Raw genomic sequence first — 16,619 nt, forward strand, 5'->3', positions numbered from 1 at the left:
AGTGAAAGACTCCACCTGACACCTACATTTCACTCACAGCAACAGTGGAGGAAACTGGGATCCAGTGTGTTAAGGAAGGTGTCCCGGGTCACACAACCAATAGGTGAGACCAGTGTGATTTGCAAAGTCCTCTCTGTGGTAAAAAGCACAGGTTCTGGGACCAGACAGTCTAGGTTCAAATGCTGGCTCTCCCACTTACTAGCCATGTGACCTTGGACATGTTATACAACCTTTCTGTGGCTCAGTGTTTTATCTCCAAAATAAAGTACAGTATCACAAATAATTGAGAAATTAAATGAGTCAATACATCCCACTAACAGGTTCACAATCCCTTATCCATATTTCTGAAATCCAAAAGGCTCTGAAAACCAAAACTTTATAGCAAATTATTTGGTGGCAAAGCCTGACTCAAGGCTGCCATCTGTATTCCACTTGCTGGGATGCAGAGGTATTAATGTGTCTGACTGCAGGTGCTGACTCAGATCCTGCAGAGGAAGTTATACAATATTTAGCATAAGCACTATATTTACTCCCCCAAATCTGAAAAATTCTAATTTCCAAAATGCATATAGGCCTTCAAGGTTTTCAGATAAAGAATTGTGGGCCTGCCCTTAGAACAATATCTGCCATCCTTCTAGGGTATAAGACGCATCTACCCACGCTCGATAGAGCCTGGGGGGCTCATGTGATGCTACAAATTCCCTACCTAAGCCCGTTTTCTAGAGAGGAGGAATTAAGAGGTAGAAGTAATAACAAAGCTCAACACAGCCAGTCACAGGTCTCTCTCCATTACTCAAATAAACATGTTTTTTTCTGGCTGTACCACAGTCTGTCCCAAGCCTCCTAGAATAGCCCAACACTTAGTACTGGGCATCAATATAAGTAAACATATAAAATCAGTCAAGAATCCATTCAGCGCCTACTGTATGCCCAGCACTGTAAAGATACTACACGGTCCTTGTATGCTTCCCATTGAGATGAGGAAAGCAAGGATGCAATTGGGAAACGAAACGGTACACGACGTGCTAAATCGCAGTGGCACGGGCCAGGCGCTGAGGTCAAAAGGGAAGAAATGCTTTACGAAGGTGAGATGAGCTGCGGGCAGTTTCTTGCTGGTTATTTGGTCTTGGGGAACATACTTCATCTCTCTGAGCCCCTTTCCTCATCTACAAACAGGGCTGTTGTGAGGTTAGCATTATTTTATGTACAGTGCCACATACATAAGTTGTAAATAAACATTCCCTGTCAGTTGGCTCTTGAAGAATGATAAAGGCACTTGAGAGCGAAGATGAATGAACTGTCCTGACAAGAGTACAGACTATACGTGTTGAGGCAATTGCGGGAAATTTGACTAGAACGGTGAGACCAAGTGGAAGGGAAAGGGAGCTTGGGCAGAGATACTATGGAAAATCTTGCCTTGATGTACTGAGAAATAGGAAAATGTGAATAATTTTTGCACAGGAAATAACACGATAAAAGAGTATTGCTGAAAATTATTTTATAGAATGTAGAAGATTGGGAGGAAAAGGGGAGCCAGCTAAGTGTACATAATAGAGTAGGGCCGAGACCCTTGTTGGAAGTTGGTGAGTGGACATTAGACAGAGGAAAACAACAGGATTTTCCTTATGCAACATAGCCATTCATCATCCTCATAAAGTCTCTTTTATTCCAACGCGAGAGGCAAGTACTGGGACAAATGAAAATTCAACATGATTCCACACCTAGTTCTCAAAAAGAGGCCTACACACACGCACGGACTCAGCTCTTGGAGCGCCGCAGCGCAATGAGACATAGAGCATATTCTGAACACAGCACCAATTCTCCCAGCAGCCAGCAGCCAGGGCTAGGCCACAGCCTGAGGGCTCGGGGGTCAGAGGAACCTACCCTGCCCTCTTTAATACAGCCAAGGTCAAGGCATCTTCCCGCAGCCACTTTGAACTTTTTCTTGGTCTGCCCGGTCTACCTTGGGGGAATTTACAGGCTAGAGATGAGAGCGCACGTCTTGTTTCCAGGAGAGCAATGACTGTCCTGTGATGTGGACGTTTACCTTAGCCTTTGGATGGACACGCACTATGCTTTATTTGTGCGAAGTGTGTGGTGTTTTGGAAAGCAGGTGGCTTTCCGTGTCTATGCAAAGGAACGCATGTGGCTGATGATTCACGCCCCGGTCTCCTAGAGGGTGAAGGGCTGCTTAATGCAACTGCTTAGAGCACTGGCGCAGCACGGGGGGGAGGGCGGGTTCAAACACGTTAATTGAACTTGTACCACTTGGGCAATGAATTATTTCTGTCCTTCCATTTTTCCATGCCTCTGGTAATAGAGGTGACTTTAATTAAAAAGAAATCAATCTATCCACCCCCATCAACCACCCAAGGCCACCGCTTTCGAAGGAGGTAGAGAAGGTGAAAGGCAGCAAATGCTGATGAGAACAGTAACTTTTAAAGCGACTGGAATATCTGGACTAAAGAAAAAGTCGACGTTTACAGAGCACGTGTCGCGCTCAACTGGGAATGCTGTGTATACACTTAGGCTTGCTGGCGACGCCCTCCTTTAGGAAGGCACGCAAGTGAAATGCTTCTCATCAAAGCTACACAGAAATGGAATATATACAGTGGTTTCCATTTCTTTTTTTGCCACCAAGGACTCCTTTTAGCAGCTTGTTTTTTTACCCACGGTGATGGTTAACTTTGTTTCAACTTGACTGGGCTAAGGGGTGCTGGTAAAACATTATTTTTGGTGTGTCTGTGAGGTGCTTCTGGCAGAGATTTGCATTTGAATCTGTAGACTGCGTCAGGATTGCCTTTACCAGTGCTGGTGAGCATCATCTAATTCACTAAGGGCCTGGCACCAACAAAAAGGTGGAGGAAGGGCCGATTTGCTCTGCCTAGACTGGGGCATCTTCTCCTGCCTGTCAGTGCTCCTGGTCCTTGGGCCTTTGGACTCAGGCTGAATTATACCACTGGCTTTCATGGTTCCCCAGCTCCGATGACAGGGGCACTGTGGGTGTTCTTAGCCTTCATATTCATGAGTCTATTCTTTGTCTCTATCCACCTGCCCAGCCACTCATCTGCCATCTGCCTACCTAGCCCTCCTTTTTGGTTTATTGTTTTTTTTTTTGTTTTTTTTTTAATATATCTTTATTGATCTCAGAGAGAGGAGAGGAGAGGGAGAGAGATAGAAACATCAATGATGAGAGAGTCATTGATCAGCTGCAGTCCGCAACCCGGGCATGTGCCCTGACCGGTAATCGAACCCTGATCACCTGGATCCTAGGTCAACGCTTAACCACTGAGCCACGCCCGGCCGGGCTGGTTGATTCTCTTAAGAACTTGAATACATCTACTAATTATTATTTTGCTTCATCTACTTTACCTCTAATTTTCTTTCTAAATTGTTCCATGTATTATTTCCACAAGGAATTTGAGTAATTCCATTAAAAGTTCATGGTCCTTTATTTCAGCTGGGCCGTACACAAAACCCCGCAAACCCTCCCCAAGTTTTTGTGTGGGTCTCTTCCATTCTCCCCATTGTACTCTAAACCTTTATCATCAACAAGGCTCTTGATTCTACCCCTAGCGGTGCCCACCCCTCTTCTTTCCTTGACTCTCAAAACATTATCACTATTTTTTGAAAACGGGTCATCTCAAGTGTATTCTATTTCTACACACTAAGTCTGCCCTCTTTTTCTACCAAATTGGAGGAAGAAGGCCTCCAAAGAAAATTCTTCCATTAGTGCTAGATTTAATTTTAGCTTATATAATAACTTAATTTCTACCCACTTACCTTTATCTTCAACCTCCCTCGAAAGTGGCTTTTCAGAATGGAAAAATACTCAAATTTCTCTTTAATCTTGATCCACAACCCTCTTTATAATCAGTCTACCTTTTATGCCCTACTATAGACCAGTAAAATTAAGTGGGTAAGAAAAATTGAAAAAAGGTTACTTTTTTTTTTAACTACATATATTCAACAGACCATCACCTAAAATTACTATTATTTTGTGAAAGAATTTTTTAAATTAAAAAAGCAAGGGGCATAATTTCAGAATGAAGGTCTTTAATCCATTTAGCTTTTTACAAAGATACTATATTGTCCTTTTTACCATTTGAATGTAGAAGTCATGAATTGATAGTATTTGGGAACTGATGATTTATACTTTCCAGACACTACTGAACCTCCTGAAAACTGGTTCTTAAATTCATAAACTGCTCTTACAGAAGTCACCGACTTTCTAATTACCTAAAGGGCACTCTTCAACCCTTCCCTGGTATCTCCTCTGTACCCTCCCAGGTCACTTTCCTATAGCAACATCACTACATATTGGGTTTTCCACACTTCTGGAAACTTTCTGTCTCTACATCTTGAAGGAGATGTGAACATAGACAAGAGTGGGCCTCGGTATTCCATTTCTAAATTTCTTTTTGTGCTTTATCCTCTTGTTAAATCTTAATTCATTTCTGTGTCTAAACATTGGTGAATTCCTAAACCAATTTCTAGCCCAGATATCTTCCCTGTGCACCATGTCCACAACTCCAATTACCTCTGGACATCTCTACTGTCTCACAGGTAGAACAAGTGAGAGCAATTTCCTTTAAATCCTTGATTCTAATTTTTAAACATAGTAATATATTTGACAGGATAGATTTTACACTAACATAACAAAGAACTCTTACACAAAGCAAAAAAAATAGGTTTAATGATTAAAACAGATGAATTAATAGGTTTATAATAACCATTAACTAAGGGAAGCCCTAGAACCAGAAATAGGTATTTTAAAATTGCATGCAAAGCCTAGTTACTATAAAAACCAAAGCAATACCAAAATATCTCAGCTTCCTAACAGACTCCAAGTCTTTTTATTTTCAATTCTTGGCAATCAAAATATGTACACATTCACATGCTACTGGTAGTGAAGGAATAAGATTATTTGTATAGGACTACAAATATCTTTCACAGATGGGAGGGCACAAAAAGAATAGTGTCTTTCTCCACCTTTTTGGGCCCATCTTGAAGAAAAAAAAAAAAGGCACTCCCAAAGATTCCTTGGTAACACCTTTGCTAGGTTTGTTACATAATCTTTACATGTAAAACTAACGGTCCACTCATTTCACATTTTTGAGAACCACAAGGCATTGGAACTGCTTTCTTTAACTCATGTGCCAAACAATTGGCTTCAACAATGACAAAAACTTTGGATTCAATTAAAAAAAAAAAATCTGGGCTGTTTCCATGAAAACTTTATCATATGGTCAATTACTGGACCTTGCCACGCATAGCCCAATATACTGTGGATCTGAAACAACTACCATATAAGGTGAAGAATTATTCTAGCTTTCTAACATCGGTGGTCCTAGCTCCCTTGTACCAACAACTTTGTCATTCTTCCTTCATTATTATAACCAAATGCTCCGAGCCCAGGTTTAACCTGAAAGATTTAAAAAAAGATGCTTAAATAAATTACCGAGTCATTAAAACAAAGAGTAATGGAAGTCTTCAAATGCCTGTGGGCAGTTAGTTGTCCACTATTCACAGAATCTCTAGAAACCATTTGCCTAAGGCCAAAGATAATTTGCTTACTAAATCTGATTCATATTGCGTGATACTGAAACTGCACTTCGGTAGCTAGTCTCAAGTCAAACTAGGCTTAACTAGTTCTCTGCATTTATTGCATCCATGTAGTGTGCAATTTTTGATGCTGAATAAGAGATATGCGGCAATTGAAGGCTTCGCCACAAGCATCACATTCATGGGTTTCTTGGGTTTTCATCTCTGCATGGATCTTCTGATGGTTGACAAGGCTGCGCTGTTGACTAAAACTTTTGTCGCACTTTTCACACTTATAAGGTTTTTCTCCTGTGTGTATTCTCTGATGCTGAATAAGGCCTGAGTTCCGGCTAAAGGCCTTCCCACACTCATCACATTTATGGGGTTTATTACCTGTGTGAACACCCTGATGTCGAATAAGATTACAAAGTTGACTAAAGCTTTTGCCGCACTGTCTGCACCGATAGGGTCTCTCACCAGTGTGGATTCTCTGATGTTCAATAAGAAATGAGCTCCGACTGAAGCTTTTCCCACATACAGTACATAAGTAGGGCTTTTCACCAGTGTGGATTCTTTGATGTTGTACAAGATGAGCACTGACACTAAAAGTTTTCCCACATTCATCACATTTATAAGATTTTTCCTTAGGGAAGACTTCCTGCTGTATAACAAGACTGCAATTTGGATCAAAACTTTCCTTAGTTTCATTGTATGAATACGTCTTCTCTCTGGTGTGAATTCTCTGATGCTGAATAAGACCTGAGCTTCTACTAAAGGCTTTTCCACATTCCTCACACTTATGGGGTTTATCTCCTGTGTGGATTCTCTGATGACGAGTAAGGTTGCAAAGTTGACTGAAGCTTTTCCCGCACTCTTTGCACTGATAAGGTCTTTCACCTGTATGGATCCTCTGATGTTCAATAAGGAATGAGCTCCGACTGAAGCTTTTTCCACATTCAATACAAAGAAAAGGCTTCTCACCAGTGTGGATTTTTTGGTGTTGTATAAGGTATGTACTTAATCTAAAGGCTTTCCCACATTCACCACATTTATGGGGTCTTTCTCCAGTGTGAATTCTCTGATGTTCAACTAGTAATGAATTTCGACTAAAGCTTTTTTTACATTTGGTACAGTGATAGGGTTTTTCACCAGTGTGAGTTCTTTGATGCTCAATAAGGTGTGACTTCCAACTGAAGGCTTTCCCACAGTCACTACACTTATGGGGTTTCTCACCTGTGTGAATTCTTTGATGTTTAACAAGGCTCCTTCTCTGGCTGAAGCTCTGTTTACACTGATTACACTGATAGGGTCTCTCTCCAGTGTGGATTCTCTGATGTCTAATAAGGGTTGAGCTCACACTAAAGGTTTTTCCACAGTAATTACACTCATAGGGCCTTTCCCCAGTGTGAATTCTCTGATGTTCTATAACAAATGAACTGCGACTAAAACTTTTCCCACATTCATTGCATTGAAAAGGTTTCTCACCAGTATGGACCCGTTGATGTTGAATGAAATGGGCCTTGCGAACAAAGCCCTTTCCACATTCTTCACATTTATGGCATTTCTCTTCTGAGTTAGGTCTCTTACGAATAATGTTAGTGTTTCCTCTGAACATTCTCTGTTCCTGGGTCAAAGATTCCCTTGGTATTTCCCATAAGAAGATTCCTCTCTGTTTATCTAACCTACCAACAAGTTCAAAAGTTTCTCTACACATGGGATCCTGGTCAGTTTCACTTTTGATTCTTGTAACTATTATACCCTTTGATTCCACTTCTTCCTCAATTTCCTCAATTTCTTGTTTCACAGTTGGCTCCTCATCCTTATCTCTGTTTAAAACATCTAGAATAATAAATAGAAAACAGAAACATCAGCCAAGCTCTTTCCTATTAAGGAGAAACTCAGAAAAATGTGATAATTCAGATAAATCAAATTAAGATAAACTAACCTACTATATCAAACATAGTTTACTACCTCCAGTATTGTTTTGAGGATTAAATAAGTTCATGTACATAAAGCTTTTAGAACAGTACCCAGTACCTGGCAAAGAGCACAGACTACATAAATACTATTATTGAGTATTAGTTACCTGATGCAATGAAATGTTTTTCTTGGAGAATGGGTATGAAAAGAGTGTTTATGAGGCAAAGAATGAGTCTGCAGGAGGAGGCAGAGTTGAGAGGAAGGGCTGGTAAATCAATAGTAAATTATGCAAGGTAAGGTGGATAAACAAAGAAATAAAACAACTAGTGGTGGGATGAACCAGTTTACCCAAGGAAGAAAGACTAACATGAGAAGAAAACAGTAGGTTCAGGAAAATTTAGAATGAGATAGCATTATTGTAAAGTGAATATAACAAATAACTGACCAAAAGGAACACATAAAATGATACTGAAAAAGATAAAAGACAAAAACTAGGGAAAGCAAAAATTCATTCATTAATAAGCATTAACTCATTGCAGCCAAAAGTATTCCAGGCACCGTGTAATGAGCCAGGATTCAGAGATAAGACATGAAGCCTCCTACTAAATGGAATGGACAATAACATAAATGGAGAAAGAAAATAATGTGATAAAAAAAACATTAAGTAAAAAGCAGTTCCTGCATCAAGATACTTAAACAAAAATAATAATAGGTTGAAGTAACATTGAGTCTATGATATAGAAAGACAAAACAAAATAAATATAAAGGGAAATGGTCAGAACTAATAGAAAGAACAAAGAAAAAGAGCAGTCTGTGGTATCTTATGTCTTTACCTACCTCAAATCATACCACATTCTTCAAGTATATATGATTCTCACTCCTCTAAAGATATTAAGAACCCAAGTTGGAACCATTTAGTCCCAAATGAAAAGCTGCATGATCTCTAAGAGATGAAAATCTCCCATGTGTTGCAGGAAAGATAATATAAAGGTCTATGGTATAACAGAGTAGCATACTGACTTCTTTTCTGATTTTCTATCTCTTGCTGCAAGTTGGATAACTTCACTAGAGGATTCAATCACTACCAAGTATCAATTTGGCTTAAACAATTTCCTTTTCAGAGTTTCCCTTTCTCTCAATTTTCTAGTCTTCTACCTGTGAAGTCATCTTTGAATTTTCCCCCCACTTAATTTAAAACAGTCTTTAAGTCATTTTATTTCCCTAAAACTTACTCCCCTAACAAACTACTAGAAATTTTACTTCTACTTAGGCTACTTACAGTGCTCTCTCTCAAATTCACTTTCAGTAGACTGTTTTTCCTTCACACAATTAAAAAGAATAGGAGAACTCCAACTTTCTGTCCCCTACCTATAAAATTATCTGCAACTGTACATGAATAGATATCCCATTCCTATCCAAGGCTAATCCATCTACCATCTCTTGATCCCACTTGCCTCTGGGAACTTGTTCAATTATTACCATTTTTTCCTCTTTCTTCAATTCGTATTCTCCATTGACACCTTCCTACCAACATACAAATATGCCGAACTTTATCTTGAACCTGAAATCCTTCTCTTGATGAAAGCCAATCTTCAAAAAAAATCTTAGGTGTAGTATAGCTCTTCATTTCCTAACTATATTTTCCATGCCCATTCAACCTATTCTACAACCTACTGTGAAATCTGGTTTTTGCTTCCAGCATCTACAGAAACTTCTCATTAAGTCATCAATAACTTAGGAATAACAAATACAATGGATGCTTTTCAGTCTTTATTTTGTATTGCAGCATCTGACACTGGTGACCACTCCCATTTTTTGACACTGTTTTAGGTTTCTGTATTGTTATATTCTGTTCTCTCCCTACTTCTTCTTTGGCCTTTTCTAATACATCTTCCCTCATGGATTTCTCTTCCTTTGTCAACTGTTTAAGGTTATCGTTACCCATGTCTATACCATCTCACTCTATATAAACACTCCCTGGATATAGTCACAGGGCTCACAATTAACATGATCATCATCTGCTCTCATGTCTGTCTCCATCTCTAATCATGATTTCTTGAGAGGCACCATCATCCATTACCCTAAAGTCCCAAAGCAGAAAACCATCCTAGATTCGTTTATTTTTCTTACTATTAATCAATTACCAAAATCAGTGATGCTACTCTCTAGCATCTAATTTCTTTTTACCCTTACAACCGTTCTTTCCTTGGATTACTGCAAAAGCCACCTAATAATCCTTGGCTCTGGTCTTTAAGCTGACCCAACGCTACATCTACTTCCCTGAATCCAGAGAGAGCTTCATAAAATGGAATTCATGGCACCATCTATAGTTTTACCAGCACTCCATCACTTCTAAGATTACATCAAAACTCTGCACTATGAACTCAGCACTTCATGATAATGGTTTCCAAGTTGCAGTTCACCCTGCTACCTACTCTATCACAATTTAAGTGGGGAAACTATTTGTGTTATGATCCTTCATGCCATTTCATTCCATATCTTGTTTACTAAATTCCCCCCAACATTATTTACCTGAAAAACTCTTGGCTTCTCTTAAGATTCAATTCAAAGCAATAGTTTTTCTACAAAGCCTTCATTCTCTCTACTAGACAGATTTAGGTGTTCTGTTTTTATCACCAGCCCTTGTTGATAACTTCATTAAAGCTATTATTACACTGCACTTTTAACTTGTTTGTTTTTCTCTCTTCTACTGGATTGTAAATTCCTCGTGAGAAGGGAAAGTCTCTTCATGTTTACCCGGTAGATATTGTTCAGAGGATTTTTTTCAAAGGAATCAGGAAAAATTATCATTATTTGCAAATGATATGAATGACTACTTAAAATATCCAAAATAATTAAATGAAATATAATAGCAATGACAAGCCTAATATATAAGTATATACTGTTTCTTACTACCAAGAAAAATCATTTTATAGATTACAGAAAAATAAAATACGCTCTTCATAACAAAAAACACAAAAAACCCAGAAATAAATCTAATAAGAAAAGTGAAAGATCCATAAAATTTTTCTGAAGAACATAAAAGAGAGTTAAATAGAGGATTGAGAGATTCACTATTATAAGGATCTTAATTCTTCCCAAACCAACCTATGAACCTAATTACATTCCAACTAAAGTTGGAACTAAAAAATCCCCAAATGAATCTAAATTTCAACCAAAGCCCTACCGGCATGGCTCGGTGGTTGAGCATTGACCTATGATCCAAGAGATCACAGTTCCATTCCCAGTCAGGGCACATGCCTAGGCTTCGGGCTCGATCCCCAGTGGGGGGCTGTGCAGGAGGCAGCCGATCAATGACTCTTTCATCATTGATGTTTCCATTTCTCTCTCCCTCTCTCTTCTTCTCTCTGAAATCGATAAAAAGATAATAAATAAGTAAATAAATAAATAAATAAATTTCAACCAGAACAATGCAGAAAACTAGCTATCCTGAGAAGAGATGTAAAAGAATGACTTAATAGATATAAAATGTAAAATATTGCTAAAATAAATAAAAGAGGCACTGGCATAAAAATAAATAGATCAAATAGACAGCTAATGAAATTAGTGAGTCTAGGCTTCTAAATAAAGCAGTCTGGAAATGACTACCCATTAGATCTGGGTTTGGTAGCGATAATCACCTTCTGGGTTGTCTGCCATGCTTGTATTATATGTTCCTATCTTGTGAGCATAGCTAATCTGACTAGAGTAGGCAGCTTACTCAAAGTGCATCTTTCCCAGGAATTTGTAATTGCAACTGAATTAGTTAGCCTAAAGGTGACTAGAATTGTAACCTATCAAGTCAGAAGCTAAAGGGACAAAAACATGTGAACATAGGAGGAAAGACCATTCTGCCAAGGAGAAAGAAACAGACCACAAAGACAGAGTTAACTCCTGACTTCCTGAGAGTGATCCAATTTCTGGTTTTAGTTCTTTTCTGATGTCCAGTTGCAATCCTGCTCTTATATTCCATGAGCCATCTATGTCCCTATAATAACTTCTCTTATTGGCTTAAGCTAGCTTAAGTAGTTGATCTCTATAATCTTTAACCAAATAGTTTTATAATAATATGGTAGCTGAGGAGAAAGAGGCAAGGAAATGGCAAAGTAGAAGTGGCTGAACTTTAGGACAGAACCGGAGAAGATGGTACCCTTTTTCTGCAAAGGGTCAGATGGTAAATATTTCTGGCTTTGTGAGTCATGTGGTCTCTGTTGCAACAACTCAACTCTGCTACTGCAGCATGAAAGATAATACATAAATGAGGGCATGTGCATGTTCCAATTAAACTTTATTTACAAAAACAGGCATTGGGCCACATTTGTCCTGTGGACAATAGTTGCTAACCCTGCTATCCAATGGAGTATATAACAATAATTTTCTTGGTAAAAGAATGGGAGGATGGGGAAGAACTTGTATTCTTAGGGCTAGCATAGTGCTTGATAACTATTTATTAAATGATGAGTAGTTGAACAAATAATTGCAGAGATTATAATCAAAAAAGGAAACAATGAGCTTACGGTCTTGTAGGTACAGCAATTCCCAATTCTGTCAAGGTCCAATATGGCTCAAGTAGACTGGAGAGAAGTCATTAAAACTGAAGAAGTCGATTTCAATGGAAAAGACTGAAAGATCAAGAACTGAGAAATCAAGCTGTCAGCTGCATCATCAATGTAGCTATTAAAGTGTTTAAAGAAAAATCAGCATGGAAAGAAAGGTATGATGAACCAAAATTACAAAGCTAGAAGTGTTATATTAAGTAAAGCACAAGATAAAGTGGAGAAAAACACTACATTGGAATAGTCTAAGAATAGGGATCTCTCGTCCAGGGAGCTCTCATCAAGGGATGGAGATAGACGGTTTGTAGAGGGGGATGAAAAGACTGTGAAATAAATGATGAAAAGCTGCATTTTGCTAAAATAAAGAAGCGAGCTTGAGAGTAGGAGGTCACAGATGGGCTCACTCTCATGTCTTTATCCATATGGTACTCACATTTTACAGTACTAGGGACAGCAAAGTCTGGTCATTTGCCTGGTTCTGTCAACCAGGAGACCATATATGTGGATAAAGCTGGCAGTAACTCAGAGACACCATGTAATATTAAAAAAAACCTCAGCTGCTGATATTGCTGTAGATTGAAATGGTGTGCCAGAAATAGATGAAGGTAGAAAGCAAGGCAGAGACTATACTAAGGCGGTCCTAGTATGTATGATAAAAAAAAAAAAAAAAAATCAAGATTTTTATCTTTAAGGTATCAGTAATTGCCAGATGTTGTAAGCAATTAATTAACACAAAATCACTTTGGTGGCAAGAAAGAGAACATATTAAAACGAAGGGACATTAGAGGCAGGGGGCTAATGTAATAATCTAGTCAAGTTGTGAGTCTTAAGTATATTCATTCAGGCACATAAATATTTAAAAAGCATATAATATATGCCTGGTTCTGTCCTAAGTGCTGGAGAAATCAAATGAAAAAAATAGCTTTTGTCTCATGGAGATTAATCTAGTTAAAGAAATAACATAAAGAATGATTATAGGAAAGTGTGACAAATTCAACAATGTAAGTGTATAGAAGGCAGCAGAGGAAGGAGTGCTTAGTTCTCAAGAGGCCCTTGAGATCTTAATGGATTATCTGAGATTTGCCAGGTGTCTTGTGAGGTCTTCAAAAGGAGATGACTAGGAATTTGGAGCTCAACAAAGCAGGTAATGACAATGATAGTGATGATAGCAATCAACATTTATATTGTACTTACTACATGCCAGTCAGTGTCCTAAGTGTTTTATATAAATTAACTAGGTAATGCTCACAATAATCCTATGAAGTGCTATTACCATTCCCATTTTATAAAAAAAGAAACTGAGGCACCCATGGTTATAAGGCTAGTAAGTGGTGGAACCCCCAGAATTTTTACTTACACAGTTAGGTTCCATACTGCCTCTCTTAGGTGGAGATAAAGATTTGGAACTTACCATAACATGGGGGTAACTGATGGCGCAAGTGTAGATAAGGTCCGCCAAGGAAAAGTATATAGACTGAGAGGAAGTCTGAGAATGCAAGGCAATGGAAGGAAGCAATAGAGTTTCAAAAATGTATAGAGAGGTGGAATAAAATGAGGTCCAAAGAGAGTATTTTGCATTGGACAACTGAGCTACTATAGACCAAAGTTACACAGGTAAGGGGGAGTAGTACAGGCAAGAAAAGGGGTTTAGAGAAAAAAGTACGGAACACATTAACTAAATGCAGAAAAACTTGGCTGTGAAGAGAACGAATAGCAGATTACAGGGAGCAGCAAGAGGGAGACTGGCTCTAAGGACAGTTTTTTTCTTTTTCCTCCTTTCCCCAATTGCAAGAGCCATGAACATACCTATCATCAGAATAAAGACATCAGAGGAGAAGGAAAAGAGACTGAAACTGTAAGGGGGGAAAAAAAAAGCAAAGGATGACTGATGTCTAAGTACTTGGAGAAGTAAGAAGATAGGGGCAGCCTTAAGTGTGCAGATGAAGGGCAGAAAAGTTGAATTCATGTTTAGTGGCCTCTGTCTTCTCTGTGAAACAGAAGGGGAATGATGGACCCAAGGAAAACTCCTGGTTTTTGAACAGTCACGGAAAGAAACAGGGGAATGAGCAAATCAAAGATAAAAACTTGTTGAGATGTAAAAACCCAGTGAAGACTAGAAGAAAGCCGTGCATATATACAAGGCATCAATCCTTCCCATTACAGAATTTCTCCGGCTGTGTTTAGCAACTCAGGAAGGAGAGAAGAAAAGGCATATTTTATAACCAATACAGGATTTGAAGCTTGCAGAATGGGTAGAGAATAATGACAAGGTGGCTCGAGAGCATGCTGGTGACAGTTCATATATAGATCCATGGATTAAATGAGGCAAAGGCAGTGGGAAGAAAAAAACAAAAAAACGGAGAACTCAAGAAACAGGTACCATCATTAAGAATGAAGTTTACTAGGAAAGGAGGAGGAGAGGAAGAAAGGTAAGAAATTATAGGAAGCTCCACTTGAGATTATGTCCGTTTTGATAACCCCTACTGAGTTACCGTTAATAAATGCCTCAATACTTGGTCAAAGAATAAGATATTGGGGTTTAAGTTTTTACCTGTTATGACAAAATTGAGGGTATGATCATTGGTGTGAGTTGCTGAATAAAAAGGGAAAGTGGGGTCCCTGAAGACAATATGGTCAAGATATGCCGAGGCTTAAGTAATGACTGTATCATTGATGGTGTGAGTTAGCACAGAGGACTGAAACATGTGACGAAGTCTATGTGTGAGGGTCCAAAAACAGTTGATGTATGATAGTGAAAAGGAATTGCTGGGGCCTCCAAGGGGAGACACTGTGTTTGAAGTTGGAAAACGAATGCTTTGGGAAGAGCACTGAAAAGCTGGGAGACCAGTAACTTCTCCCTGCCAGCCCTGAGACAAAGGATGTGGAAGAAGGAGGATGTGGAAGAATCAGCAGCTCCTCCCAGGGAAGTGGTGTCCTTGGGAAAGTGCCAGGTTTCAGTTAAGGCCAGGAGGGGTAAGGAACACTATGTGAAGTGGCACAGGAGCTCCAGAAGGCAGAGTGAAAGGGGTGGGAGGAAAGCAGTGGGAGGATGAGCCAGGAGGGAAAGTACAGAGCAATATGGGAATGAGATTATGAAGATAGGAAGCCAGAAAGGCTTGTATTTTGGTCACTGCAAGGATGCAAGGAGTGAGAGTCATGTAAATAATTAATGGCTGAAAGGTTTGAATCAGAAGTTTGGAACAAAGCAGTTTTGGTACTGGGACTGGTCCAAGTGTTCTCAGTCTCATTTCTAACAGCCTCTTAGATATTTTTAATCAGAGAAACAGCCGATTCTTACCCAGTGAGACCAGGTTTCCATAATTCTCCATCATCACATCTTTATACAAGCTTCTCTGAGCCGGATCCAGATAATCCCACTCCTCCTGGGTAAAAAACACAGCCACATCCTCAAATGTCAGCAACCCCTGAAATAGTATGATTTCTGTAGTCAGTTCTTGTTGTCTCAAGGACAAGTCTTGAAAGTAGCACTTATAAGGGCCCAGTAGGCTACAAGGAACAGAATTAAGAATTCCAAACTGGGCCCAATTCTGAGAACCGACTGAAGAGACAGGCACCTCCGACCAGAGGGTAACTGAGCTGGATCCTTGTCCTTGGTAGCGAGGAGACTAAGGATACGGCATGTGTGGTTTAATAATTATATCCTAACATTTTAATTTTAGTAAGCTTCCCCAAGGCCTCCCCACGCTCCCTTCGCCTCACTGCCCCGCTCCAATTCGCGCTGGCTTATGACCCTGTTCAGTTCAATTCTATGAAGTTCTCTAAGCGTCTATCTCGGGTCCAAGCACAGCTGACAGGCGTAGAAGGCACAGCGGAGGGTCAAAAGCGATGCCTCACTGGGAATAGCTTACAAACGAGAGCGCTAGTTTGGAGCATTTACTAATTTATCCAAGTCGCTCTTGAAAAAAATGGAGCCAGTGGGCAGTTCAGTGGCGAGCCGCACCCCAGAGCACCAGGGGGTACTTCCTGGCCCTGCGCGGGCCCGAAAGACCGCGGTCCGGGGTGGGGGCGGTGGGGCGCGGCCTAGCCGGAGTGGGGGCGAGGGAACTGGGATACCCGGGGCGGGGGGGGGGCGGCTTACCTTCGGCTCCAGTGGGGGGCTCGGGGAGGCCATCTCCTGGCCAGAAATCTGGGCAGGAACCTGGGGCAGCCGCACGGAAAGGAGCTTCTGGTGAGGCCTCTCCTACCGTTGGAGATTAGGCCCGAGGAGAGAGAGGCCTCCAGGCTGGGTCTGGCCAAGTCCTGCCTCGGTCCCCAAGCGGTCACGACCCCAGCAGCATTTCAGTAGCGCTCCTTGGCCACCCCCCAACCCCGAACTTCCTTCCGTGCCTTGGCCCTGTAGCCTTCCAGGCCTCGCTGGAGCCTCCTCCCGGTCGTCAGTTCCTCCTCCTTCCAGCCCAGGAGCGCTCTGACCGCCCGCCCCCGGACCAGAAGGCGTCACCCGGAACCTTCCCGGGACTCCCCCCGAACTACAACTCCCGTCAGGCTCCGAGAGAGCGTCGCGGTCCATTCTCCGCCCACAACGGTTACTGGACTACATTTCCCGGCATGCAAAGGGAGCCGCTTGGCGTGTCTTTCTAG

The 16,619-nt window shown here is 40.4% G+C and overlaps 1 protein-coding gene across 5 annotated transcripts; it reads right to left on the reverse strand.

Annotated features, from left to right (window-relative positions):
* Positions 1-4,674: 4,674 nt before the first annotated feature.
* On the reverse strand, positions 4,675-16,504 carry ZNF189 (zinc finger protein 189). 5 transcript variants are annotated; one of them, XM_081151247.1, is made up of 4 exons: positions 16,120-16,462; positions 15,319-15,403; positions 11,982-12,101; positions 4,675-7,383 (listed from the first exon to the last, which is right to left on the reverse strand). In XM_081151247.1, exon 4 carries the CDS (start codon positions 7,256-7,258, stop codon positions 5,663-5,665), a length of 1,596 nt encoding a protein of 531 aa, XP_081007373.1. In that variant the 5' UTR covers positions 7,259-7,383; positions 11,982-12,101; positions 15,319-15,403; positions 16,120-16,462; the 3' UTR covers positions 4,675-5,662. The 5 variants fall into 5 exon arrangements, with proteins under 5 accessions (XP_081007373.1, XP_081007374.1, XP_081007371.1 ...); XM_081151248.1 differs by having other exon boundaries at positions 11,982-12,086; positions 16,120-16,445; XM_081151245.1 differs by lacking the exon at positions 11,982-12,101 and having other exon boundaries at positions 16,120-16,504.
* Between the last annotated feature and the right edge of the window lie 115 nt (positions 16,505-16,619).

Source organism: Miniopterus schreibersii (genome assembly GCF_964146895.1).
Source record: "Miniopterus schreibersii genome assembly, chromosome: 11".
Classification (NCBI taxonomy): domain Eukaryota; kingdom Metazoa; phylum Chordata; class Mammalia; order Chiroptera; family Miniopteridae; genus Miniopterus; species Miniopterus schreibersii.